Genomic DNA, 26,713 nt, shown 5'->3' with positions numbered 1-26,713 from the left:
GGAACTTTGACAATCCTCCTGCCGCACCTCCTGAGAGCGCTGGGGATGCCAAGCCTGGGGGCCACCGTGCCCGACTTTCTGAGGCTCAGTTTCGTGCTTCCTAAAGTGGGCATCCAAGACGTCCCTAGCTCGCAGGCTGGCAGAGCTCAGCGCCGCTCCGGCGACCCCCAAGTGGCCCTCGAGCACGTGGGGGAAGCGGCGGCGGCGCGGGCGGAACGCAGGCGCGCGGGGCTCGGTGCCCGCCCGGACCCGTGTGGCGACTGCGCTGGCGGAACCCAGGCGCTCCGGGCTAGGTGCCTGCCGGGACCTGTGCGGCCGCGGCGCGGGCGGAAGTGGGGCCCCTGCAGCGGCGACCTGGGTGAGTGCGCAGCGGGCCGTCCGCCCTGGCGGCCACGTGCGGTGGGGTTGGAGCTGCGGGGAGGGGACGACCTTCGGGGGACTGTGGTCCGACGACGGGCGGGGTGGGCGGTGGCTGCCCTGGGGCGGGAGGACGCGCTTAGAATGTGAAAAGGAGGACGCTTGGCGGCCGGCGGGAATGGAAAGGAAGCTGGCCTGCCCACGGGCGCCGGGGAGAGCGGCTCCTGCCCTCCGGCTGCTGGTTCTCCGAAACGGCACCCTTTGTCGAATTTGCATGGGGGACGCGGGCGGGGTGGGGGACGGGAGTGGACAGTCATCTTACGGTGTGTGTGGACAAACACGGACCTGACTCCTCTCCTGGAAGCTCAGCCAGTTACTGTCCTGATAACGTGAGGCGGACCGAGTGCCCTCCAAGAGGACCCGTTCCTCTTTACCTTTTTTCCCCTTTGGTTTCTTTTTTTTTGAGACTAGGAGACTGGCTGGTCTTGAACTCACTGTGTGGCCCAGGATAACTTTGAAAATTCCGCCCCACCTTTCACCTGCCAAGTACTGGGGATGACAAGCCTGCTTACCACAAACAAGTTATGCTAAACTGGCGATGGAACTCCACTTTATGCTTGCCGTGCAAATACTCGACCAATTGAGCCGTATCTCCAGCCTTCCCCGCCCCCATCCCCCGTCCCCTTCCCTTGTAAGTCAGGCTGTTTGTAGCAGCGACTGGCCTTGGTCAGTTCCCGGTCTCCATTGCCCAAGTGCTGGAATTACAGGTGTTGGCCACCACGCCCAGCTCTGCTCTCCTCGAGGCCCCAAGGAAAGCCCGGGAAACTGTTGCCTCTTCACTGACCAAAGCCACGGGCTTTGGGCTAACAGATTAGCCAGGCATTGGGATGGATGGGTTTGGACTTTAACCTCTGGGCAGGGAACCTGTGGATCAAGGGCCAGCAGGGAAGATGGGTAATTCTAGCTGTCCTTGCCTTGTAGACAATAGAACGTACTCTTCCTCACTTTTCTCAAATCTTTTTGTTTTGTTTTGTTTTTGTTTTTCGAGACAGGGTTTCTCTGTAGCTTTGGAGTCTGTCCTGGACTAGCTCTGTAGACCAGGCTGACCTCGAACTCACAGAGCTCGACCTGCCTCTGCCTCCCGAGTGCTGGGATTACAGGCATGCACCACCACTGCCTGGCCTGAAATCTTTTTGTTGCCTTTTTTTTTTTTTTTTTTTGGTTTTTGGAGACAGGGTTTTTCTGTGTAGCATTGCACCTTTCCTGGAACTCATTCTGTAGCCCAGGCTGGCCTCATCCACCTGCCTCTGCCTCCTGAGTGCTGGGGTTAATATTAAGTCAGTTTTGTTTCTTAAATCAAGTCCCATGCTGTCTCCAGAATGTCCAGGGCCCACTTTGTGTTGACAGAAAGGCGGAGGAGAAAGCTCCTGCTGGCTGCCTTTCTCTGACATCTGACAGTCCTGGCCAAGTGACATCTAGCCTCATTTCTGCAGCGAGATGGCTCAGTGGGTAAAGGTGCTCACCGCCAGGCTGGCGAGCTTCACTGTGGTCCTCTCCTTGGTACCCATGTCCTCCTCTGACCTCACATGTGCACCATGACACACAAATAAATACATTCAGAAACCAAAAACCCAAGACACTGCAAACTCTTAAAAACTTTTTTGACAGGGTTTCTTTAAGCCCAGGCTGCTTTCCCTCAGTAGCTGCAGTGTGTAACTATTACTCGGGATCATCCTGGATCTGGCTGGCAGGACTGTGAGGCTAGACTGGAGAGGCTGGAATCTCAGAGTGATTCTTCTTAATGGCAGCTACTTATCCCCAGAATCACATAAAGCTGTGATAGAAGCAGACTGAAGCGGGGCTGGGGATGCGGTTCAGTCGGCAGAGAGCTTGCCTGTCATGCAGGAGGCCCTGACTTCCATCCCCAGCACGCCCGAAACTGAATGTGGTGAAGCAAACCTGTAATCCTGGCACGTGGGAGGTCGGGGTAGGAGGGTCAGAAGTTCAAGGTCATCCTTGGCTACACAGAGTTCAAGGTCAGTGTGCACTAGGGACCCTGTCTCACAAAGAAAAAAAAAAAGACCAAAAAAAAAAAAGGGCAAAGGAGTCCCATATGGTGTCACACACCTGTCCAGCACCTAGGAGATAGGGTGGGTGCCTGTATGTTCAGGGTCAGCCTGAGCTACACAGGGAGACACTGTCTCTAAAACCATCTAACCACAACAGACAAAGTCCCCTCCCTGGGGTGGGGGTGGGGGTTGGCACTGGTTTTGAACGGGAGAGCTGCAGTGTGGCCGTGAGACCTGGCCTGTTCTCTATTGGAGCTGTGTGTGGCTTTAACCCCTCTGCATTCTCCCTTAGCCTGGGCCATGCAGACCCCGCTGACCATTCCTGTGCCTGTGCCCGTCCTGCGCCTCCCTCGGGGCCCCGACGGCTTCAGCCGAGGCTTCGCCCCTGATGCACGCAGGACCCTCCCGAGGCCAAAGGCCCCCGAAGCCGAGGAAGGTCAGAGTCAAGACCCCCCCGAGTTGCGGGAGCAGCGGGCACGAGCCACTCTCCGAGAGCGCTACCTCCGGAGCCTCCTGGCCATGGTGGGGCACCCTGTGAGCTTCACGCTGCATGAAGGCGTGCATGTGACTGCGCAGTTCGGAGCCACGGACCTGGACGTAGCCAACTTCTACGTGTCCCAGCTGCAGACTCCCCTGGGCGTGCAGGCTGAAGCCCTGCTTCGGTGCAGTGACGTCATCTCCTATTCCTTCAAGCCGTAGGACGGCTGCCGTCTGCCCTGGGGGTACCGCCACAGTAGCCCAGGCTGTCCCCGGCCGCAGAGCTCTCCGCACCTTCTTAGACTCCCGAATCAAGCTCCAAGGACCTCTGGCTTTGAACTCGGGGGAACTCCAAACCCGAGACCACCCCGTGCTGTGTTCTGTCAACCCCAGCTCTCAAGAGGCTGGCTGGGGCGATGGTAAATTCAAGACCAGCCCATACGACAGTGGGAGACCACAACAGACATTCTCGATCTCCTTTATTAAAAGGAATGTTCTACCTCATAAAACTGAACTTCACAGAAATAGGGCCCCCGAGGCTAGTCCCTGAAGGCTGGGGTGTGGAGGGGGGTTCCAAGACAAACAGCCGAGGTGGGCACTGAAGAGCTTGCAAAGTTGAACCTCCTGCCCAAGAAACGATTGTCCAAGGAAATCTGGCTCTTGTTTCTTTTCTTTCTTTCTTTCTTTTTCCTTTCTTTTCTTCTTCTTTTTTTTTTTTTTTTTTTTGGTTTTTCGAGACAGGGTTTCTCTGTGTAGCTCTGGCTGTCCTGGAACTCGCTTTGTAGATCAGGCTGGCCTTGAACTCAGAGATCCACCTGCCTCTGCCTCCTGAGTGCTGGGATTAAAGGTGTGAGCCACCACTGCCAGGCTCTTGTTTCTTTTAAATTTCATTATATGTTCGTGGTATTTTGCCTACCTGGATGTCTGTGTGCCACATACATGCAGTGCCGGCTGAGGCCAGAAGGGGGCGCTAGGTTCAATGGAACTGGAGTTAGGGACAGCTGGGGATTGAATCTTCTGCAAGACCAGCCAGTGCTCTTAACTGCTGAGCTATCTTTCCCTCCCGCCCCCAATCTTTTTTAAAGACAGAATCTGGCTATGTTGCCTAAACTGGCTTGTAATTCACAATCTTTCTGTCTCAGCCTCCCAAGTGCCGGGATTTCGGGTCAGGCTACCACACTTGACTTTTCTGTTTATCCTTTTAGCTGTGCCCCATGGAGGATGGTGCCATATTAAACATTTTTGTTTTGTTTTAAATTTTAAGCATTTAGGTGCTTCGTGAGTATGGGTGCCTGTGGAGGTCAGATGAGGGTGTTCACTCAGCAGGAGCTGGGGTTACAAAAGCTTGTGAGCTGCATCAGGCTCTGTGGATCAGAGTAGCAAGTGCTCTTAACTGCTGAGCTGTTTTTCCAGCCCCTGGAGTAGTGTTTAAAAGTTAGTGGGTTAAGGAGGGGGCGGGGGAACAGGGGTTAGTATGTAAAAATGAAAAAAAAAATTAAAAATAAAGTTTGTAGGGTAGCTGGCAATGGTAGCACACGCCTTTAATCCCAGCACTCAGGAGGCAGAGGCAGATGGATCTGAGTTTGAGGCTAGCCTGAGATACACGTAGATCGAGTTCCAGGGCAGCCAGGGCTACATAGAGAAACCCTATCTCAAATCACTGCCCCGCTCCCCACCCCCAATGTAGTAATATTTGGCAATTGCTGGGAAAAAAAAAAAAAGTTAGTAGGGCAGTTATCTCAGGCGGGAACCTCTGGGGCTAAGCTGTGATGGTGAGCGGTCCAGCTAAAAGTAGGGGATTGTACTGCTCCTGGTTCCCTCCCCAGACGGCTGCTGTTCTCCGGACAAGAGGTCGGTCATCAAGTTTATTTTGTGGTAGGCAAGGATGGCCTTTTAGCAGGAAGAGGCCTTCCCTTCCCTTCCCAGGTTGTGATCTCGGGTTCCCGGGCCTCTGGGTGATGGGGCCCACTGCAGCCAGCAGCAGGTTTGATTTCCCAGGGTTAGGGACAGGGGGGTGGTGGTGGTGTTCACACGTCGCTGTGTGACAGAGCTGCCCATTGGCAGTTAGCATGAAGCTTCACCTCCTCGGTTTGCTCCGGCCTCCCGGTGGTACAGTCTGTGTGTGTCTGTCACCTGTTGCAGTCCCTTGTCCCTAGAAATCTTTCAGTAGATGGTATCCAAAAGCAGTTCCCAGCTGGGCATACAGGCACAAACCTGTAATCCACAGGGGCGAAGAAGCACGAGGAGGAGCCAGAGTTAAGGACAGCCCTCTCTGCATAGCAAGCCTGAGGGTAACCTGGGTTACGTGAGAACCTGTCAACAAGCAAAAACCAGCTAACGCATTTTAGTTCAAGTAAATGAAGAGTCACTAATTACAGGGGCTTTGGGTGCTTCTCAGGCTCCCAAGTGCCGCCACCCACAACTGTGAACAGGAGTTACCTTTAGCAGTAGCCTCCTGCCAGTACCTGCCTAACTCTCTAGTTGTCTTGGCAACGTTGTACTCGCCCCTCCCTGAGTCCCCTCTATGGCTTCAGTCCCTTGACTGGTCCGCGATGGCCTGGGAAGGCGAAGCGAAAGTCCTGAGCCGAATCCTGAGCTGTGGAATCGATTCCTTGGAGGCATGGCTCCGGCCGCTCAGGTTCGGGTCCCCTGACGCCTCTCTTTCCTTGGGAACGTCTTCCAGTTTTGTTGTTTTAAAGTCAGGTTCATGACCCCGCCCCCAAACCCGTTTGTTTTAATATTGTGATTTGCATCGGATGCGAGTCTGACGAGACACAGTGAAGCTGAAGTCTGCAAATGGAAAGCAGGGGGCAGAGAGCTCATCTGTCAGCTGCTGTCGCTTGTTTGTACTCACCCTAGAGAATCCAGCCTGGCCCCGAACTCGCAGCCTCCTGCTTCAGCTTCTCCAAGGCTAGGATTACACCAGGCGTGCCGCTACCGTGCCCAGCAGGTAGTTGTTTTATTTTTTAACCAGTGCCTCTGGTCCTTTATTTGTATTTTCCATTTTCCTTGCGGGTGCGTGTGTGGAGATCAGATCATTTTGTGGAGGCGGTTCTTTCCTGCCACTTTTCCATGGGTCTCGGGTGTCGAACTCAGAGAGCTTTAACAGCTGACAGCCGTTTCGCAGGCCCTGGTGAGAGGATTTCTACCGAATTCAGTCCCGAGTTACTTGGGATCCTGACGAATGTGCGGGAGCCCGAGTGTTGACAGCTGGGTCGAAAGACGGGCGGCGGAGCCTCGCGCATGCGCGCTGCTCCGGGAGACGGCGTCCATCTGGCCCCGCCCCCAGCGTCCTGCAGTTCTGGCGCTGCAGATTCGTCGCTCACGTTTCTCTTTCCCGTAGCCCCTGCTTCTCTTTGTCTCTGTCTCCGTGTCGCGCTCGAAACGATTCTTCCAGAACAAGAGCCCGAGTCGGTGTTGTGCTTTTTCTCGGTACGCAGCGGGCGCCTCGGCCCGTCACGAAAGTGTGGCTGCGGACGAGCAGGCAACCCGCGGAGCTAGGCAGAGGCGCGTTGGGGCTCCCGGCGGCGGCGGCGACGACGACGACGACGAACGGAGCGGACGGAGGCGGCGCCTGAGGCAGCGGCGAAGCCCATGCCCCGGGACGGCGGGCGGGCCCGGAGAGACGAGTCCGGGGCCCGGGGCATGTCCCCGGGGCCCCCGTGAAGAGGAGGAGGCGGCGGCGATGGAGATCCCGCCGCAGGAGGCTCCGCCCGGGCCGGGCGCCGACGCCGACGCGGACGCGGACGCCGAGGAGGCCCCAGCCGGAGCCGGGTCTCCTGGCGCGGCCTCGCCCCCGGCCGACGGGCGCCTCAAGGCTGCAGCCAAGCGCGTCACGTTCCCGTCGGACGAGGACATCGTGTCCGGAGCGGTGGAGCCCAAAGACCCCTGGAGACACGGTAGCTACGGCGAGGGTCGGCCGCGGGGACGAGCCGGGGGGCGGGGGGAACCGGCGGCGGCGGCGCGCGGCAGGCGGCACCTCCTGGGGACCCGAGGCGGCGGCGCCTAGGTCAGAGCCGGGGCCGGGGAGGCCGTGGAGGGAGAGTTGGGGCGATGCGAAGGACTGGGTCCTCGAACCCCGGCCGCCTGGGGCCTTGGGGGGCCGGCAGCCAGCCTTGGCGATCGCAGGAGGTCCAGCGTTAGACGGAGAGCCGGTCCCCAGTCCTGGGGGGAAAGGTAAGTGTCTGGGCCCACGGCGTGGCGACAGTGAAGCTGCTGGTCTGCACACCGCCAGGCAGAGGGTGGCATGACCATTGCTCTCCTGGCTGGAAGGAGGAAGGGGAATAAACGCGGACTGCGGAGAGAGAGAGAGAAGTCGGCAACCCCTCGGACTGGGAAAAGAGGGTCGGAGGCAGTAGGCAGAAAAGCTTAGGACGTGGTGTCCAGTTCGCTTGTGGGCCGAGGAATTAATTCCACAGCCAAGTTCAGCAGCAGCAGCAGCAGCAGAACGTAGAGCCTTCTTTTGTTTGGCAGGGCCTTCCTGGAGCAGGACTTAGGGATTTTACCTATTCGGGCGTCTCTGGTCAACAGAAGGTGAAAGCCAGGTGGCCTGTGTTGTGTGTTGGGAGATGGGAAGATCTATGAGTCTGGGCCTCTTGGAGAAGGTTGGTGGCGGGGGTGGAACCCACAGGGCACTTGGAGGAGTGCATTGGCGTCAGTGGCCAGGGCAGGTGAAAGGTTGCCGGGGAGACAGGTGGACCCCGTTGCTGTGCCGAGAAATTGTTTTGCTGGGGTGGATCCTGTGAAGCGAGGCCGTGTTCTTCAGGAGCTAACCTGCTTGTCCCGGAACAGACAGACACTATTGCCAGGCTGTGGGCAGCACAGTGGGCAGCTGGTGGCTTTGATGTGTGTGGGGGCTGGGAACTTGGTGGCAGGAAATGATACACTGGGAGCCCGCCGTAAATGCCAGTTTGACTAGTAATTATCAAAGAGCCAAGATTAATTTAGCCCGGGCCTGGGGAGCCAGCCAGGGGCCGGGTGGTCTGTTTGGGGTCCTGAACTTCTGGGAACTGGTGCTGAGGACAGGGAGAGTCAGTTGGGCCCTGGCAGAAGCCTGGTGTCCATTGTGGAGAGATCAGAGCAGGAAGGGGAGCGGTGTAGCAGTGTGGCTATTCAGAAGTGGTTAAGAAACCCAGTGTGGCCGTGGGCAGCCGTGAACCCAGCGGAGGCTGAGGCTGGAGGCAGTTGTAGGAGGGCTTGAGCACACGGTGAGACTGTTCCACTCTAAGAAAGCAAAAGGAAAGAAGGGCAGCTGGATCATTCTGTCTCCCATTTACTCTCTCAGCATCTGCAGAGAGGTTACCTAGCTCCCCTGAGCCTCAGCCCCACTCCCTAAAGTGAGTGGCAGAAGCAATGGCCTAGGTTTACTGGAGACTGAGTGAAGTCATACATGAACAGTGCCTGGTGAGGTCCAGCCCTCCTAAATCTGTGATGATGACCAAGGCAGCCTTGAGGCCTGGAGAGAGGTTGCTCTTTGCATGGGGCCACAAGGGACTGTGTCAGGCCCTTCCAGAATGAGGGTTCAGATGGTGGTCTTGGAGGTGTGGGCACTTGGAGAGCTGGGCATAGTTCTGGGCAAAGTTTCTGGCCCACAGTTTTCCTGAAAAGGCCAAGCCTTTATTATGTTTTTTAATTACAGTTTTTTGAGACTTACAGCATAGACTATGTGTAGCTAAGGGGGACTTTCACCTCCTGACCCCGCTGCCTCTATCTCCTGAATGATGGGATTACAGGTAGGTGCTGACACTCATTTTATGCAGGGCTGGGAATGGAGCTCAGGGCTTCCTTAATGCTAGGCAAGCACTCTACTTGTAGCCTCTCCATAGTTTTTTGTTTGTTTTGTTTTTGAGGCAGGATAGAATTTGGTAGTACAGGCCATCCTGGAGCTCACTGTATAGTCCAGGCTGGCCTCAAATGCATAACAGTCCTGCATCAGCCCTGTCTCTAAGACCTAGGATGGCAGGCACAACCCACCATGCCCTGCAAGCTTGACAATTGAGAAAGCTTTTTCCCTCCTGCCTCTGGTTTCTTTGTCTCCAGATGGAGGTGCTAATATTTTAGTTGTAAGCATTAAACAAGACAGCTCTTGTAAATTCCTGTCCCATAAAGCAGCTAATTGGATTGCTACTGGTAAGGGTGACAGTACAGGTGATGATGTCTGCAGGCCGGGAAGGCTGCCATCCCCCAGCTTCCCAGAGACAGCGGGGACTACTCAGGGCTCACTTCTGGAGGAGACGCTAGAGAGGCAGCCATGACTGCTGACTGGGAATGCACAGGGGAAGGAGTGTGACGGTGGCCAGTCTGGACAGAGCTCTGCAGAGCCGTCAAGCTCCTAGGGACAGGTGCCCAGGAAGACAGCAGGGTTGTCCGTGCCTGGGACCGAAGGGGTGGGAAGGGTGGTGGGCTCAGAAGGTTGGTGAGAGCCCAGTTGAGAGACAGGGGTCTCTGAGGGAGTGGTCTGGCCTGGGTCAGGGGCTTCAGAGGGTGTGTTACCGTCTCACCCCAAACAGTGCCCCGAGTGACAGGCATCGGAGGGTCTGAAGTGAGCCTCAGTTGTCTCAGATCCATTCTTCTCAGGGAGACAGGGGAGAGCTGACTGGGCCTGGGGTGCTGGGAAGTAAGGGAAGCCTGGGGCAGGGGAGCAGCTCTGAAGGAGCCTGCCAGCACCAGCTCCCACTCAGCCTCGTTCGAGGGGTGTGCTAGGCTGGGGGTAGGGATGGGGTTTGTTTGGGGGCCCCTTGACGTGAGCTGATCTAAGGACCCATCTGTTTTCTCCTTGGTGCCCCCAACAGGAATGGGAGCTGACTCTTGTCTTTTAGTCCCACTTTCCCCAGCCCCACCTGAAGCCCCGTCGCAGTGGGACCAGCCTGAGAGGGAGGTTTCGGGGGGCCCTGGCAGTGTGTGCTGTGCCTGCTCTGTGGCTTCCTCTCTAAAGCAGGGCCAGTGGGCTTAGCCCTGTGGTAAGCCAGCCAGGAGGAGGATGTCTGGAAGGATGGGGTGGCCATGGCTTGGGAGCTGGAGCCAGGTGTGGGGGTGGGAAGTGAGACTTGGGGAATAGGGAGGTGGTGGAAGTCGTGAGTGGAAGAGGCATAGTGGGCATGTGGGTACTGGGAGAGGGAGCTGGCCAGGCCTCCTCTGATGAGAGGCAGCTCTTGGGCCCTAGCTTATCCCAGGAACCCGTAGCCCTTCCAGACCAAACCACAGGGAAGTGCCCAGCCGTCCCCAGCAGGCGCTGTAGACTCGGGGCTTTCAGGCTTGTGAGAAGGACTTGTGATCCAAGCACATGACACCCTTGAGCCTGCCCGCCCTGCTCTTCCCACCCTGCAGCCCTGACTTCCCCCGAAGCTCCATGTGACGTCCCTAGCCACCTGGGACCCAGGGGAGAGGCTGGCGGGGCAGTAGCCATGCCGAGCACAGCCATACTGTTTGTTCTCTGCACTCTGCTCCTGGAACTGGTTTGGCAGGTAGAAGCACGGCTCCCGGACAACAGCACATGGGGAGTAGGGCAGAGCCACGGCCCTCCATCTGTGTGGGGAGTGCAGCTAGGTGACGTGGGACCCACAGTCTACACCTGCTGCTGCCACCTCTCCTCGCCCTGCCCGCAGTCGCCTTTCAGCCCTATACTCTTCACTCCCCAGTGCTTGCCACTGACCATGGTCCACTTCCCGTCAGACTCCCCCCTCAAGATAGTGCCCTGACTCGGGGGAGGGCTTGGCCTCCAGGCCCGTCTGTGGGCACGTTGCTCAGTCTCTCTGAGTAAATTAAGTCGAGGGTGTGGGGGGCACTAACGTGAGTGGCTGTCGGGGTACCGGGTCCACACCAGCAGCATTGCCAGCCTGCCCACAGCCTGCTGAAGACTTGGGGCCAGTTGCTGCTCCAGTCACACGCCTCCAGCTGCCGCTCTCAGGCCTGTGGACCCAGGCGGGGCCAGCTTCTTAACCCTTCAGTTCTTTTCATTTTGTTTGTTTTCTGTTGTGTTTTAGACAGGGTTTCTCTGTGCAGCCCTGGCTATCCTGAAACTCACTCTGTAGACCAGGCTGGCCCCGAACTCACAGAGATCTGCCTGCTTCTGCCTCTAGGATGCTGGGATTAAAGGTGTACTCCATCACCGCCTCGCCCTAACTGTCAGTTTTTGATATGTGTTCCCATGCTAGCCCCACTTAAAGGTGAAACAGGTCATTGCTTTGATTCCAGTCTGGTTCTGAGTACAGATGTGGGAAGGCATGAGGGGTTTTGATCTAATGCCCTGTGGTGGCGCTTGGGAGGAAGTTCTGGAGCACTTAATCCAGTTTGTGCCAGGATGGGGCTCTTTCCCCAAGGTGCCAGGCAGGTGTTGGCAGCACTCCTGAGCTGGCACTGGGCACAGCCCCTGAGCAGACAGTGCCTCCAGGGCATTGCTCCAAAAGGATTAAGATCTGGGAGCCACAGGCCTGGGCTGGACCTGCTGCAGGACTCAGGGGCGGCTTGGTTTTGCGCAACAGACCTTCCCAGGCTGTTCTGCCCCGGGTTTAGCTCCCCTGTGCTCTGCCCTCCTGAGCAGTCTGCAGGCTAGCAGGGTGACCTTGGGAGCGCTGACTTGTCTGACCCAGGTGACTGAAAGAACTCAGGTGATAGCAGCATCCTTCTGCAGTAGAGCCTGGGGCCGGGGCTGTAGGAGCTGTTTTCCATGTGACCTCGGGGCTCCCAGGTCCCTGCCTGCTCTCCAGGACAGGGTGCCCACAGTGTGTTAACCTTCTTCCTTCAGTCACACAGCTCCCCAGTGGCTAGGCAGGCGTCTGGCGGTGAGGACTAGAGACACTGAGAGGTGAAGTGACTCCCCTGCCTTTGGCTGGGACTCAGACCCAGGTGGTCCCCGCTCCTAGAGCCTGTTCTTGTGTCCCCTGTCCTGTCTGCAGGACCAAAGGCAAGTGCATTTAGGCCAGGAGGCAGTGTCGCTTCATCTAAACCAGAGGGGACAGTTGTGGCCTTGCAGGGCTGTAGCAGGACTAAGAAACAGTCAAGGGCCTTGACTTCTGGCACTCGGGGAAGCTGGCTCCTGGATGGCGTCAAAGTCCCAAGAGGGTTGGGCTGCTGCTCTGCCTCTGCTGGTGGCTTGTCCCCACCCTTGGCCCACAGGACATGCTTTTATAGTGCTGCTGCTACGTGCTCGCGTTGTCCAAGCGTCTTGGTGGCGGTCACCCCTGCCTGGTCCGTTCAGGTGCTGTTTGCTGGGAAGAAGATGACAGGAGGTCCCAGAGGGACCGGTAGACACTTAGATGGGTGCTGCGGCCTGGGGTCGGGGGTCGGGATGGGACAGGACAGGGATGTCTGCTAAGAAGTTCTCGGAGTCTGCTTGGTATGGAGCAGCTGCAGGTGTGTGGGGACTAATGACACAGTCAGCTAGACAGACAGACAGACGTGTGCAAGGACAGGGAAAACCCTGGGAGGCTATGGGCGAGGCTGCACAAACACCCTAGTAAACGGAAGAGGATGGGCGCAGGGGTGTGGGTGTGTGTCTATACAAATGGTTGTTGTTGGTTTGGTTTGTTGTTGTGGTGGTGGTGGTTTTGTGTGTGTGTGTGTGTGTGTGTGTGTGTGTGTGTGTGTGTGTGTGTGTGACAGGGTTTCCTCTATGTAGCCCTGGCTGTCCTGGAACTCACTTTGTAGACCAGGCTGGCCTCGAACTCACAGCGATCCACCTGCCTTCTTCATCTTTTCAGTGCTGGGATTAAAGGTGTGCAATGCTATACCTGCCCTCTTGTGTTTGAGCATGCTATTGTTGTAGCCCAGGCGGAGCTCAGGCTCACTGTGAACCTGCCTCATCCTCCAGTGCCACCATGCCTGGGACTTTTGTGTTTTTATTGATCTCAGGGCCTCCTGAATGCTAGGAAGTACTGTACTCCTCTTCCAAGCTGCCTCCTCAGCCAGCAAAGATTGGCTCTGATCAGAGCCATTACTGGTGAGGTGACTAGCGTACATCCACCCCCACCTCCAGGATCTCTGTGGCTCTCCTGTCTCTTCCATTCCTTCACTCTTGATCTCCAGTACAGCCCACTGAAGCCTGGGGGGGGGGGGGCTTTTTTGCTTTAGAATACTACCATATGACCTCTTCAAGTAACTCCACACTCCCTTCAGGTTACTTATAACCCTGTGTAATATTGATATCTTGTCACTCATTATCCAGAAAATTTCTTTTTTCATTTCTGCTTTTTTTGAGACAGGGTTTCTCTGTGTAACGACCCTGGCTGTTCTGGAACTTGTTTTATAGGCCAAGCTGGCCTCGAACTCACAGAGATCCACCTCCCTCTGCCTCCCGAGAGTGCTGGGATTAAAGGCATACACCACCACCGCCTTGCCAGAAAAGTTCTGGTTCAAGAATCCCTAGTAGGAAAATATGGGGGGTGGGGGTTCCTTCTGCATCTGAAAAATATCAACAGCACCAGAGGTAGCATGGGACCCAGTGAGCATCACTCTGTTGTGGCCATAGCATGTGAGCTTCTTCCCTCAGGAGCTGATTTGTTTGTGGGCTGAGGATGACATTGATCTGCACTAGAACAAACAATCATGCTGTAGGGACTAAGCTGGCCACCTGTCAGCTTGTGTGGCTCCATTTCTGAAAGTGAAATGACATCTTTGCCTCCCCTTGCTGTGAGGAAAGCAGGTGACTTGTGGTCAGGTGCAGTCTGCCTGAGGGTGACGTCAGCTCCTCCACACCCAGGCTGCATGACCTTGGACAGGTACTCTTGTGCCTCCGTTTCTCTGGTTGGCAGAGAGTCTTGGAGTTTTCTGTCAAATTCTTTTGACTTTGGGAGGGAGGAGGGCTAAGGGAAGCATGCAGCTGGTCACAGCCCACAAGTGCTGTGGGTGCCCTTCTGTGGGGTGGCTCATAGTGCCTTTAGATGCCACTGTAGGTCCAGGTCTGTCCCTCTGAGGGCTGCGTCTGCATAGGCAGTTGGTATGGGGGGTGGTGTGCAGAGCCCCCAGTTCCAGGAAGGAACTCTGAGGCTGGGTGCCAGAGTCCTTGGAGAGATGCACAAGGCTTGGCTGGGTCCCCACATTGGGAAAGCTCCTTGAAGGCCAGTTCCTCCGAGATTCTCGCCCTTCATAGTTCCCAGCCTCCGTCACAGGCAGGGCTGAGCGAGGGTGGCACACAGTCAGCCTCACACGTTGTCTTCACCTCCCTTCCTTTCTAGGCAGCCGCACGCACTGTTGCCTGAAGCTGGGGGTGGCACTGGGAAGTGTCTGCCGCTCCTAGCTGTGCTCATGTGACTGGCACGGCACCCTCACCCTTCCCAGCAGGAGCCTGCTGGCTGCTGATTCCAGCAGGGATGGCCTCCCTGCTTGGTCTGGGTGGGTGGCCCCACCTGCAAGCTGCAGCTTGAGACCCGAGGGCTCAGACTTGTGGCCACCTTACACCCACCCTCCCTTCTTCCTTTCGGTCTCCGAGGCGCAGCTGTCAGTCAGCCTTGCGTCACAGTCGCAGGGCGCCTGTCTGGACTGCCTTCCCCTCCTGTGCTGTGCAGAGGACCACTGGGGCTGGTTCCCCGAGAGGAGAAGGGAGGAGCCAGGGAAGGCGGGGCTCCGGAGTCTGCGAGCAAGCCTCCCAAGTCTGGGCGGCTTGTCCATGGTGATGTGGTGGTGGTGGTGGTGGTGTTTGGAGAGCCAAGAGAACACTTAAAGCTCCCTTTTCCTCACCCCTTACCAGGTTTTGGCTCTGTGTACTGACTTAGGTGGTCTTCACAGTAGCAGGAAGAGGGGTATGGACTCAGTGGGGGTGCCAGGGCCATGCAGCCCTCGGGGAGGGGCTAGCTCTGCAGGAGGATCTGACACTTTGCCCTGTTGTGGGTGTCTCTAGAGTTACAGGACGAAGCCCACACCATGCCCAGCCTCCAGCCCGCCCCACTGTAGCCTGCCCGGGCATCAGCTGTCTTTATAAAATAATCACTCAGAGGTTTAATATTAATGACAAACTGTTTGGTCTGTGTCTCAGGCTTACTGCTAGCTAGCTCTGACATCTTAAATTAATCCATTTCTATTCATCTATATTTTGCCACATGGCCGTGGCATTACCTGTCTGCTGGCATCTTGTTCCTTGGGTGACTGGATGGTGTCTGCCCTGACTCCACCCTTCTTCATCCTATATCTTTGCTTGGATTTCTTGCTTGGCTATAACCTGTCTTGCCATAGGCCAAAGCAGCTTCTTTACTAACCAGTGGTAGCAACACATTCACAGCGTACAGAAAGACATCCCAAGTACCCCACCATCCCTCAGACTGAGGTGCCCCTTGCTGATCCTCCTGCTCATCCTCCCCGGTTGGCCCTGAAGGCACCACCTCCCTTGAGTCCCCAGACAGAGCCCTGCCCTCCCTTCCACACCGGGTCTTGTATCCTAAGCTGGCCTTGAACTTTTAGCAGTCTTCCTGCTCTAGCATCTGTGCTAGGATTGTAGGTGTCTGGCCACACTTGGTCCTTCCGGGTGTAGGTTTGTTTTTCAGGTAGTCCTGTAGTCCTGGGTGGTCTACACTTTAGAAAGGAACTTGAGGATGGCCGTGAACTCCCATTCTTCTAGTCTCTACCCCACAGTGATGGGATTATAGACTGCTACCACCATACTTAGCCCTTCTTTTATTTTTGAGACAGTCTAAGTGTAGCCCAGGCTGGCCTGGAATCCAGATCCTCTTGCCTGAGGCTCCCAAGTGTTGGGACTCAAGGTGTGGGCCTGGAGGTAGGCTTTGTTCCCGTCTGTCTCTGTCTGTCAGTCCTTTGGCCTACCATCCTGTGTGTAGTGTAGAAGCTAGTTGTGCCCCCAGCCTGCACCCCGGCTGGAGGAGGGAAAGCAGCCGCCTGTTCTCCCCCTTTACTTCAGACCACACTTGGACCCCTTACTGAAGCTCAGGGGCTGGTAGGACCCGTCTCTGCCGCCCTTCCTGAGGCCACTGAGAGCTCAGCTGGCTTGAGCGTGCAGGAGTGCCCCACAATGCCCCTGTGCGGCTTAGTAGTCCTGTGTACACATCTGAACATAACCAACAGACATCTTCTCTCAGCTCTTTGTAGATCTGCTGATGTGCTCTCCTGCCTGAGACGGGTCAGAAGGCCAGAGGGCGTTTTTTCTGGTACTACTGTTTCTCCAAAGTCCACACCACATGGCACCATGCGTGGCTTCAGCCAGAACTTGGTAGAGCAGTGGGGGAAGGACGTGGTGTGTGGTGCTAAACAGCAGGATGGGTCAAGAAAAGCCTGTAGACAGGACCCCTGCCCGGCCTTTTGTGGCATCTCACCGTGCTGCTGAGAATGCACTTCAGAACTGAGGAAACAAGACGCAGGCCACCTGCTCTTAATTTGCCGTGTGTTGGAGGCGGGGTTGTCCACTGCAACAGGTAGTGTTCAAGGCCCTTTGCCAATGTGTGTGGTTCCAGTCCTTCCCTAGGAGGAGGGTCTGGAACTCAACCTTCGTCTGCCCACCTGTGGGGCAGACATCCAGCTCCACTGCCCTCCACTGCACTCAAGGTGGCACTGTCCAGCTCCAGCCTCTTCCCCTCCAACCCTGGCCTCTAAGTCCCTCTCCAAGCACCTCCCCTTCCCCTCAGTGACCAGCAGTGTGCGTTCCCCCTGGTCTGAATGCCCACCTGTGGGGATCCCTGTGCTGGCTCCCCTGCGTACACAGCGCCGGGGCCAGAGCCAAGCGCCAACACTGCTCCTCCACCAAGGACTCGAGTTTTCAACTCCCCAGGAGTGGACTTGTGGGCACCTAGGCAGCCATAGAACTGCTTGAGGAATGGCCACATGGTGTCCTGCACCTGCATGGTGACCTTGCCTGGAGTGTAGGAAGGACGGCAACACTGGCTGCTATCTGCCCTTCTGATTGTGGTTCTGCCCTGGGGTAAGAAATGGGATCTCACCACCGTGTTAGGTCCTGTTCTATTGAACGGGTTTGTAGCAAAGGCTGGCTTCACTAAGTGGATCCTCCTGCCTCTGCCTCCAGAGTGCTGCTGGGATTATAAGTGTATGCCACGGCTCCCGGCTTCGCTGTGGTTTGATTTGTGTTTTCTGATGGCTCGTGGTCTTTGTGTGTAGCTTTTTAAGATACTTGACCACCTTCAGTGGAGAAATGGCTTTTTCACATCTTCACCCATTGATAAATTGTATTGTCGTCTTGCTGATTTGTCCAGGTTCTCTCTCTCTATTTTGGGTGCCAGGCCCTTGTGAGGTGGGGTTGTTTCCTCCCAGCATCTCTGGATAGTATCCAGCCACAGGGAGATGCAGATGAAACTGCCGGTCCCGGGCAGGACAGCTCAGAGCGGCACCTTCTCACGGCATCGTCCATGTTTCATTTCCCCTCTGACGCAGGGTCTCACTCTGCAGCCCTGGCTGGAGACCAGGGTAGCCTCAGGGTCAGAGAGGTCGGCCTGCCTCTTTCTCAGAAGTGCTAGAATTAAAAGCACGTGCCACCAGAGCAACCTTATCTTCCCGTTTTGTTAAAAAGCATGACTGAAAGGCCGAGCATGATAGCATATGCCTGTCATCCCAGCACTCAGGAGACCGAGGCAGGGGATTACCACAGTTTAAGGACAGCCTGGGTTACAGAGCTTGACCCCCCCCCAAAAAAAAAATAATAAAACACAGAAAAGCGTGCTTTAAAATGCATCATGGGCTGTGGTAGCTCACCCAGCTGTTTCAGACTTCCACTTCCTCACTGCTGAGCCACAGAAATGACCAGGGCTAATTGACCCTAAATCTTCCTGCTCCTGAGTGGTTTTCACACAAGTTCTTAGGTGACTTTACACGGTTGAAGGGTGGGAGCATTTGAAGCCCTGGGTTCAGTTTGTGCTTCTGGACTGAGGCCGTGGGGGCCAAGGCTCCGTAGTCCCGGTCACCAAAGCAGGAGAGTAATGCTGGATTCCGTCGCCGTGTTCGGTGAGCAGGCACACGAGTGCTGTCTGCATTTGTGTGGCTGCCGGGAGGGTGGTGCTAGGGCTTTGCTTTTGGTTTCTGGAGTCTCACTCTGTAGCCTAGGCTGGTCGTGACTTTGTAGCTCTCAGCAATCCTCCTGCCTCAACCCCCTGACCAGTTGACATTTGTGACATTTGGTTAGGAATTAAAAGACACAAACACACACTCATTCATTACTAAATGACTTGAGGTGAACAAAACAGGTCCGTCCATCCATCAGGGACCCACCGTTAGGACAGCAAATGAGTCACACAAAAATTACAAGTCATAGGAAAATAAGAGCAGGTCTGGTGGCACAGGCCTGTGGTCCTAGCTGCTTGGGAGGCTGAGACAAAAGGACCACCAGTTCATGACCTACCTTGGGCTGCAGTGAGTTCAAGGCCACCCTGAGCACCTTGGCCAGACCCTATCTCAAAAACTAGTGTAAAAATGGAATGGGGGCTGGACATAGGGATGGACAATTTTGATTGGAGCACTCAGGAGGCAGAGGCAGTCGGATCTCTGTGAGTTCAAGGCCAGCCTGGTCTACATAGTAGGTTGCAGACAGCCAGGGCTGTGTAATGGGACCCTGTCTGAAAAAAAAAAAAAAAAAAAAAAAAACTAACAAATAGGCTGGGAATATAACTTAGTGAGGGGGTGCTTGCCTGGCAAACACAAGGCCTCAGACTCAGCCCCAGCTGTTTTAAGAAAGTTACAGGAAACAGGGTTGACACAGATGTCGAGTTAAGTGAGTGATTACTGAAGACCCCTTAAAAAGAAGAAAATTTAGGGACTAGAGAGATGGCGCAACTGTTAAGGTCACCTTTTCCAGCGGGACCTGAGGTTGATTCCCAGCACTCACGTTGTTTAGCTCACAGTTGCCTGTAACTGGAGTTCCATGATGATCTGGTGCCTTCTTCTGACCTGTGATCTCCTGCACATGTGTGGGGCACATAAACTCACAGCATACACATACATTTTGTTTTTTGAAACAGGGTTTCACTGTGTAGCCCTGGTTGTCCTGGAACTTGTTCTGTAGACCAGGCTGGCCTCTAATTCAGTGATCCACCTGCCTCTGCCTCCCGAGTGCTGGGATTAAAGGCGTGAACCACCACTGCCTGGCAAGTTTTTTTGTTTGTTTGTTTGGGTTTTATTTATTTATTTATTTATTTATTTATTTATTTATTTATTTTAATTTTTCGAGACAAGGTTTCTCTGTGTAGCTTTGGTGCCTGTCCTGGATCTTGCTCTGTAGACCAGGCTGGCCTCGAACTCACAGAGATCCACCTGTCTCTGTCTCCTGAGTGCTGGGATTAAAGGCGTGAGCCACCACTGCCTGGCTTGTTTTAATATTCTGGTTTGGAGTATCACTATGTACAGAAGTGCCAGTTCTGCACAGGCGGGTGGTTTGTGTTGGAGTTGTTTTCTCTTTAATGTTTATAATTTTATTAGTACAGTTTGTGTGTGTGCATGTTTGTATGGTGTGGAGATCAGAGGACGGCTTTGTGGAGTCCATACTTTGAGTGCACCTTTACCTGGCTCCTGGAGATCCAGCTCCAGTTGTCAGGCTTTACCCTTTGAGCTCCCTTCCTGGCATGTGCCACCGTATGTTCCGTTGGAATTCTGACTCTCAGCTGCAAGTGACCCCACTCAGGCTCCAGCATGAAGAGCCCCTCTCCCTTCCGTGACCCTCCTTTCCTGTCTTTCTGTGCTGCCTCAGTCCCACCTACCTTTTCTTCAGCACGACTTAGCAGGGCAACTGCTCGCCTCCGGGCGGCTGAGATGCCAACCTCTGCCCTCTGGTGGCCTGTCCTTCCTTAACCCCAAACCCTGTTAGGTGCTTTCCCAGACTGCACTGTGGCCCATCACGGACTTGGCAGTGGTGTCATAGATACTGCCTGCAACATCACCCTGTGGGGTACGTTTTCTGGTGAGGTGTGGGATTAAGAGGAAGAAATGGGTTTCAGTGTCCTGTTCTCCTTGGAGTTGGATCTGGGTCATGGAACATGTGAGCCTCAAGTTCAGCCATTTCCTAAAGGCCCTGCTGTCAGAAGCCCAGAGGTGATGGGTCACTGTCCACTTCTCACTGCCCTACCCTGGGCAGGACTGCCATCTGGAAGTGAGAGGGCCCAGGACAGAGGCTCAAGGACTGACTGGCCCTGGTATTGTTTTGAAGAGAGGAGGACAGGTTGCTTCGCACCCCCTTACAGAAGGTGAACAGGGTCAGCATCATTGCATGGGATCCTGCAGGAGCAATTAGGGCTGTATTTGGGCTGCCATGGGCCTGTAGATGACTAGCAACAGGGATTTGGGAAGGTCGGGCCAGAGTGCAACCTTAGGTGCTGGCTACCTTTTTTGGAGAAAGAGTGTTTCATTGGCCTGAAACTTGACAAGTAGGCTAGGTTGGGTGGCCAGTGAGTCCTGTTACAGGTCTGCTTGTCTCTGCCCCGGCACTGATCTTACAAAGGCATGCTACTTACCCAACATTTGGGTTTTCCATATGGTGTGTGTGTGTGTGTGTGTGTGTGTGTGTGTGTGTGTGTGTGTGCGCGCGCGCGGAGCCTGAACTTGACTCACTGAATCAATCTCACTGACTCCAGCTAGTCTGGCTGCCAGCTGGCCCAGGGATGTCCGTCTCTGCCTCCTGAGTACAGGATCACAAGTATCCATCACACCTGTGCAGCTCTATGTGAGTGCTGTGATCCAGACTCTGGCCCTAATGCTGTGAGGCGATCCCTTTGTCCACTGAGCCATATCCCAGCCCACCCCCAACTTTTGACCTGAGTCTAAGGACTGAGCTCAGGTCCTCACGCTTGCCTAGCAAGCACTTTACTGACTGGGCCACCTCCCCAGCCCTCCCAGCCCCCACATGGGTGTGAGCTGTGCACAGCTTGGGGCTCAGCCCTCTATGTAACAGTGCTAGGCATCCACATGTATAGGGTGTGCAGTTTTTGCCCCCTTGTGCAGATGAGGGAAGGTTGTAGACATGACCTGAAGACCAAGTCCAGTCTACTCTGCTTCTGCCTCCGGGGGCAGCGCGGCTGCTTTGCTGATGGACAAACTGAGGGGTGGTTCCAGTGCCACACGGAGTGGATACGCTGGCCTGGGCTGCAGCCTCCTCCTTACACGTGCCTCCCTAGCCCTGCCCACTGGCTCCCTTAGGTAGTCTTTGCTCCTACTGCTCCTTAATCCCTAGTGCTCACCCCTTCCTTGCCTATCCCCAGGTCTTCCCCTGTGCACCCTCGGCTACCCAGCCCTGGGTAAATGTTTAAGGGTAAACAGTGGGGATGCCAGCAGTGTTTCCGGGTGCAGTTGGGTTGGGACAGGCGTAGTGAGCCTCCCTCTGCAGTCGGGAGCTGTTTGCTCTGCTCTCTCGCCACCTGGTCACCAAGGTATTTGGCCTTGGACTGTGATGGTCACTGCTGCTGTTTACAAAGCTCCAGCCCCTTGCTACCATTAGAGCTGAACTGGCTCACACACTGCTTCCAGAAGTCTCTGTGTGTCATTGGTTGTTTTCTGGGTTTGGAGACCCAAGCATGAGACAAGAAGCAGGGCCTGCACCATTGGGGTCTCCTGGTCATCAGGGATACCAGGTAAATGAGAGCAGTCCATACCTTACCTTTGGGCCACACCTCACTCGTTCTGTCTCCAGAATCTGTCTCTGCTGTTACGTCTTAGGCCACACAAGTCTGGCCGTCCTCAGTAGTCCAAGTCCCTGCCGCCTGTGCAGGACTTGACTCCCAACTCTGTGTCCTCACCAGGTCATTGTTTCCTCTGTTGTGGAGGTGCATTCCTGTCACGAGACAATGTCACTCGTGTCCTATGGCGCACACATCCCCTTGAGGAGCCTCTTCCTGCTAGAGCCATAGAGGAAAGCCTGCAGAAAGCGTTAGGTCAGTGACAATGCCATGGGGACCTTATTCTCTTCCCAGCCCTGGCCTAGATGTGCCCTCACAGTTGTCCAGACATTCCTCCAACCAGATTTAAGTTCTGTGCCCGGGCCTACGCTAAGGGCACAGGAGTGGCCAGGACAGACCTGTCCTGCCTCACTGTCCAGAAAGGGAGGTGTGAGAGACAGGAATGTGGGGGAGGGCAGGGGATCAGCAGAGCTCCACAGTCATCTGAGAGGAAGATTTGGAGGAAGCCAACACATGCCACACTGTTGAACCCACCTGTGAGGGTCTCAGTGACTTTCCCAGCCAGGTGATCATCAACGATTTCAAACTCATCATCACTAGGAACCGGATAATGACTTGGGAGCGTGGCCCAATAAGGACCTGATGTTTGCCTGTCGGCATTGTTGGTGGACATTCAAGGGCACCATTTAGGAGGACCCTTTAGGTGTCCAGGCAAGAAAGCGAACTGTGAAGAGATAAGCGTGAAAACCCGGTGCAGGTTGACTTGGGGAGTCTGATGCCAGGTCGTTCATTGTCAGTATATTTAAACACAGTACAATTTGGGGAAAAGTTTCTAGGCCACAATCATTTCCACTCCAGGTGCACAGTAAAGCTTAAGGTGTATGTAACTACTTAAAAACTCCTTTACAAAGTATATGTGACCCTGAGGTCTATATAGACATCTGTAGATCATGAGGGTTCCATAGCTAAAAGGCCTAGAATCTAGTGTCGTCTCTGATAGCATAGAGGTCAGCAGTCTATAAAGTACATGTAATAACCCCGCCCCAGCATTGGGGAGCTAGGAAGGGAGAGTCTGGGATTATCATTCTGGGGAGTTTGGGTGAGATCTTATATCAAAAGGTGGGTGAGGTCTGCCACCACAGATAGCAAAAAGGTCACTCCCAGCCGTCTGGGCAAGAAAACAGGTGTTTTATCTCCTCCATTGAGGAGAGGCCCTGCATGTTTAACATTCCTGGTTCCCTAGTGCTCTGGGAACAAGGACCTTTGTGCCTCCAACACACAATGGTGACCACTCAGAAAAGGCAAGGTTTATTTTTAATTTACGTATAGATGTCTGTGTGAGTGTATGCTGAACGCAAAAAAGGGGGGGCGGTGCTCATGGAGGCCAGGAGAGGGCATTGGATCCCCTGGAGCTGGCATTATAAGCAATTATGAATGCACGTGTGTGTCCTGGGCACTGAATTCCAGGCCTCTGAAAGAGCAGTAAATGTTCTTAACCACTGAGCCATCTTTCTAGCTCCTAAATTATTTTAAATAACTTGAAAAACGAAATAAACAAAGCACACTGATGGCTCAGAGGGCAAAGTCATTTGCTGCCAAGCCCATTGACTGAGTTTGATTCTCCAGATCCACACGGTAGGAGGAGGAGAAAACCAACTCTGCAGTTGACCTCTGACTTCCGAGTGTGCACACACAGGAAATAAATGTAAAGTGCTAAATTTGCCTACTGATAGGATATGTGTATTGTTTAACACAGTACGTCTATAGCTGTGCCTCCTCCGCACCGCTGGGGACGATGCCTGGGAAGGGTTAGCTTGTTGTCCGTAGTGCAGTGCTCTGTGTCTGGCTGAGTGGAAAGCCTTGCATGTACAGTAAAAGACTCCAGTTCGCACGTGACAGTCTGGAATCTGAGCTGAGGTGTGTTTCATGGGTGTTTCCATGGCGAGAGTAATGATTGCAAGGTACACGTGTGTTCAGGGCTGAGGCTGCAGGAGATAGCTCCGGAGCGTGCTGCCACACACTCATGCCATGCTTTGGCTCTTGCAAGTTCAGAAACTTTTACTGTTTTTCATAACCTCACCTACATGCTCAGCTTTGTCCTAGGACCAGAGTGAGCCATAGTCAGACCCTGACAGGCTGGATATGTGTGCCCAGGCTGTAAAACTTCCAAGAGCAGGTGCTGGGGGAGCTGAGGCCTGAGTGACAGATCTGCTGAGGGTACAGCACACAGGGTAGGAAGGAGGCCCATGTGCACACATAGAGGAGATGAAGTCCCTCCCCAGCTCGAGCCACACCTCTTTTTGGGGAGTCAGTCTATGTGTAGGGGACTTGTTACCACAGCTGGCCATGTGCCAGCATCATGTCTGAACATAGTAATGACAAGAGGAGGTAGGCTTGCCTTCTTGGGTGATGTCCTGGGGTCTCTCCTCTTCTGAAGCACCCAGTGCGGGTGGAACCTTGGGCAGGGCTGGGGAGCTTGTGGGCAGGGTGGCAGTAGTGTTCCTGACGGTCATTGTTGGGTATGCACTTTCATTCTGCACATTTACCCGGTCTCTGACATCGTTTTTGGGGGATCATTCTCCACGGCACCTCAACGTCTGTGACACAAAGTGAGCCTTGGGCCTCATTGGTGCCGGTTGATGCCAGCAGATCATGTTGTGGTGAATAACCTTTTCATTTAGCCTGGGCAAGCGAGTCTTGAGTGTGAGCATCCAAGAGTGGGATCTGGATCAGCGGCTCTGCGCCTCTGTACCTTGGACTGGCTTTGCCAAATGAAAGGGCTTCTGCTTGTTTCCCCAGTCTGCCCAGCAGCATGGCGCCCCACCCAGCTTCTCGTTAGCCCATCCTGCAAATAGAGGTGATATGGTAGCTCAGTCTACTCCGTCTAAGTATTTGTCTTATGAGATGCAATAGCCATGCATGGAGGCAGAGGATTAGGAGCCCAAGGCCAGCCTCAGAGGCAGTGGGTTCATGGTCACCTGGACAGTCAGTATTGAAGAGACCCCCTCAGAAGGCTGGGGTGGGAGTTAGAGTCTCCCCACTGAGGAGGTGCATCCTGGTCACAGCAGCCCCCACCATGCCAGGTCACTATAGACCCAGCCCCAGTGTGTGATAGAAAGGACCTTGCTCCCACTGGGGCTATAAATACCTCCCATTTCCAGTGCCACTGGCAGCAGCCATCCTGGCATCCCCAGAGGAGACCAGCTCACAAGAAAGGCAAACACCCAGAGTCAGCGATGCTGTTGGAGACCTGGGCCCACCAGCTGGGTGTGTCACCACACTGCCAGGACTCCAGCTCGGCTGGCTATCAGTCCGCCGCCACTTCCCCACCCTGTTCTCTCCTTTCACCCTGTGGTGGGGTGGAGCCCGGGCTTTCTAACTCCCACTGCAGACCCACTCAGGGAAGAGGACGTAGTGTGTGCGCTGGACGGCTAAGGGAAGCCAAGGCCGAGGGCAGAGCGCAGTCCCAGCTTGCTTAGGAACCTGGACCTCTCCACTAGCACGGTGCCTGCCCTACTGCAGCCCGCCTCCCTCCCTCCCTCCCCCTCCCCCTCCCCCCCCTCCCCTAGAGCGCCACCATGCTCCTCCCTTCCTGTATCACACTCTCAGGTGCTCTGTCCTCTTGAAGATAGCGGCTCTGGGCTGGGCACAGAAAGCTGTTTTTTCTCTTCTCCCCAATTTACTGATGTGAGGTTGTTGATCCCACCAGCTGAGATTAGACCACTACCACAGTTGTGGAGCCAAATTTGAAGCAACGTGTTAAATACTGGTCAGGTCCATAGAGGTTTATAGAGGCAAACCCCACTTTGTCCAGTGGGGTGAGCCTACATCCTGATGTACTCCCTGCCTAGGCACCTCCTGCCTGTGTGTGACCAAGCACAGCCTGTGCGTGCAGTGAGGGCACTCAAGCTTGTTCACAGCTTGTCATCTTACTTGAGCAACAGCCCAGCATTCCACAAGTGATCTGTCCTTGGGCAGGTGGGGCTCACAGGTTAGAGATCAATTAAACACAGTCATTTAAACTAAAACACAACCTTAGCCCCGCAAAGTCTCCTTACCTCTGTAGCCTAGCTAGCCATTATTCAAGTTAATCTTCCTTCCCAGCCTCCCCTGGGCTGGATTCACTGGTGTGAGCCACCCTGGGTTTCTGAGTGACTGACTGTGTGGACCCCTGCACGGGTCTCAGTGCTGAGAGCCTGGACAGCGTGGTGGTGCACACCTGGAGTCCAGGAGTCCCAGGCTGAGGTGGGGGTCACCTGTGTATTTCAGGATAGCCAGGGCCGTAGGAAAGACAGTGAGGACGTGACCACTCCCAGGTCTGGTTGAGGAGAAGGTTTAGTGTGGATATGAAGGAGCATGCAGCCCGAGGCTTCTGGAAGAGTCCAGACTGCACATGGCCAGCTGAATAGACTGGGGCCATGGGGGTGGGGGCAAGAGAGGGAGAGGAGAGAGGGCAAAGGTGGGTCCAGAACCTCTGAATTATATAGGAATCTGAGGCTGGGGGGCGGGAAGCCCGGTCCCTGGGCTGGAAGGGGTTAGGGTAGGGGCGGGGTGAGATGTGCTAGGAGGAGCCACAGGGACGGAGTGAGACTTGTCCCAGGTTTCTGTGGGGCCTGACACTACATTGTGAGACATTGTCTTTTTTCCGTCGCTCTTAAGCGTGTCTAGCTCACCTTCCTAGAAGGCAGAGCCCTGTGTGTCCTTCCAGAGCTCAGCAAACTACAGAAGTGTCCAGTTGCTGGAGTTTGTAAATAAAGTTTGGCTCCCCACCCCCCACCCCAAGACAAAGTTTCTCTGTGTAACAACTCTGGCTGTCCTGGAACTCGCTTGTAGACCAGCCTGGCCTCGAACTCACAGAGATTCATCTCATTTGAGCGTAAAACTCAGTTTTGCCTCATGTTCCTCCTCTGAAGTGGAAGTGAGATCCTCACTTCAGGAAAATATTTGAGGAGTTGACCCAAGGGTCTGCAGAGGAAGCGCTTGATAAGACAGCTTGGCATGAGTGTGTCCATGCGCACTGTTCACCTGCTGCATCCTCAGCTGTCAGCGCAGCAGCAGTGTCCTGCAGAGCCTGGCCTTGATGCAGCTGAGCCTCAAGTTCTGGACTTGCCCTCTCTGCCCTGGAAGTAGGCCTGTTGGAGCTGCCGAGGCTTCTGTGGGGTCAACCAGGCCTGCTCCCCAGCCATGCCTCAGGCCTCTTCACTACCAGAAGTGAGGCTCACATGAGGTGGCCTCCCTCTGTCCCCGCAGAAGACAGTCTCCCGG

General features: G+C 55.0%; 2 protein-coding genes across 2 annotated transcripts in view; both read left to right on the top strand.

Moving 5' to 3' along the window:
- Window positions 1-206: 206 nt before the first annotated feature.
- On the top strand, window positions 207-3,259 carry Gemin7 (gem nuclear organelle associated protein 7). The gene is made up of 2 exons (XM_006994863.4): window positions 207-358; window positions 2,719-3,259. Exon 2 carries the CDS (start codon window positions 2,727-2,729, stop codon window positions 3,123-3,125), a length of 399 nt encoding a protein of 132 aa, XP_006994925.3. The 5' UTR covers window positions 207-358; window positions 2,719-2,726; the 3' UTR covers window positions 3,126-3,259.
- A 3,015-nt stretch (window positions 3,260-6,274) lies between these two features.
- Ppp1r37 (protein phosphatase 1 regulatory subunit 37) overlaps window positions 6,275-26,713 on the top strand; it is a 31,339-nt gene continuing 10,900 nt past the window's right edge. Inside the window, exon 1 of the mRNA XM_006994862.4 lies at window positions 6,275-6,802. Coding sequence (XP_006994924.1) covers window positions 6,589-6,802 — 214 coding nt within the window. The 5' untranslated portion in view covers window positions 6,275-6,588. The remainder of the gene's footprint in view (window positions 6,803-26,713) is intronic.

This window comes from Peromyscus maniculatus, chromosome 1 (assembly GCF_049852395.1).
Source record: "Peromyscus maniculatus bairdii isolate BWxNUB_F1_BW_parent chromosome 1, HU_Pman_BW_mat_3.1, whole genome shotgun sequence".
Lineage (NCBI taxonomy): Eukaryota > Metazoa > Chordata > Mammalia > Rodentia > Cricetidae > Peromyscus > Peromyscus maniculatus.
The sequence above is the reverse complement of the archived record's forward strand: the minus strand, read 5'-3'. Positions and strand labels throughout refer to the sequence as shown.

Bases quoted from the DNA above. Each gene is read 5' to 3' on its own strand.
- Gemin7 (XM_006994863.4), top strand. From the start codon at position 2,727: ATGCAGACCCCGCTGACCATTCCTGTGCCTGTGCCCGTCCTGCGCCTC.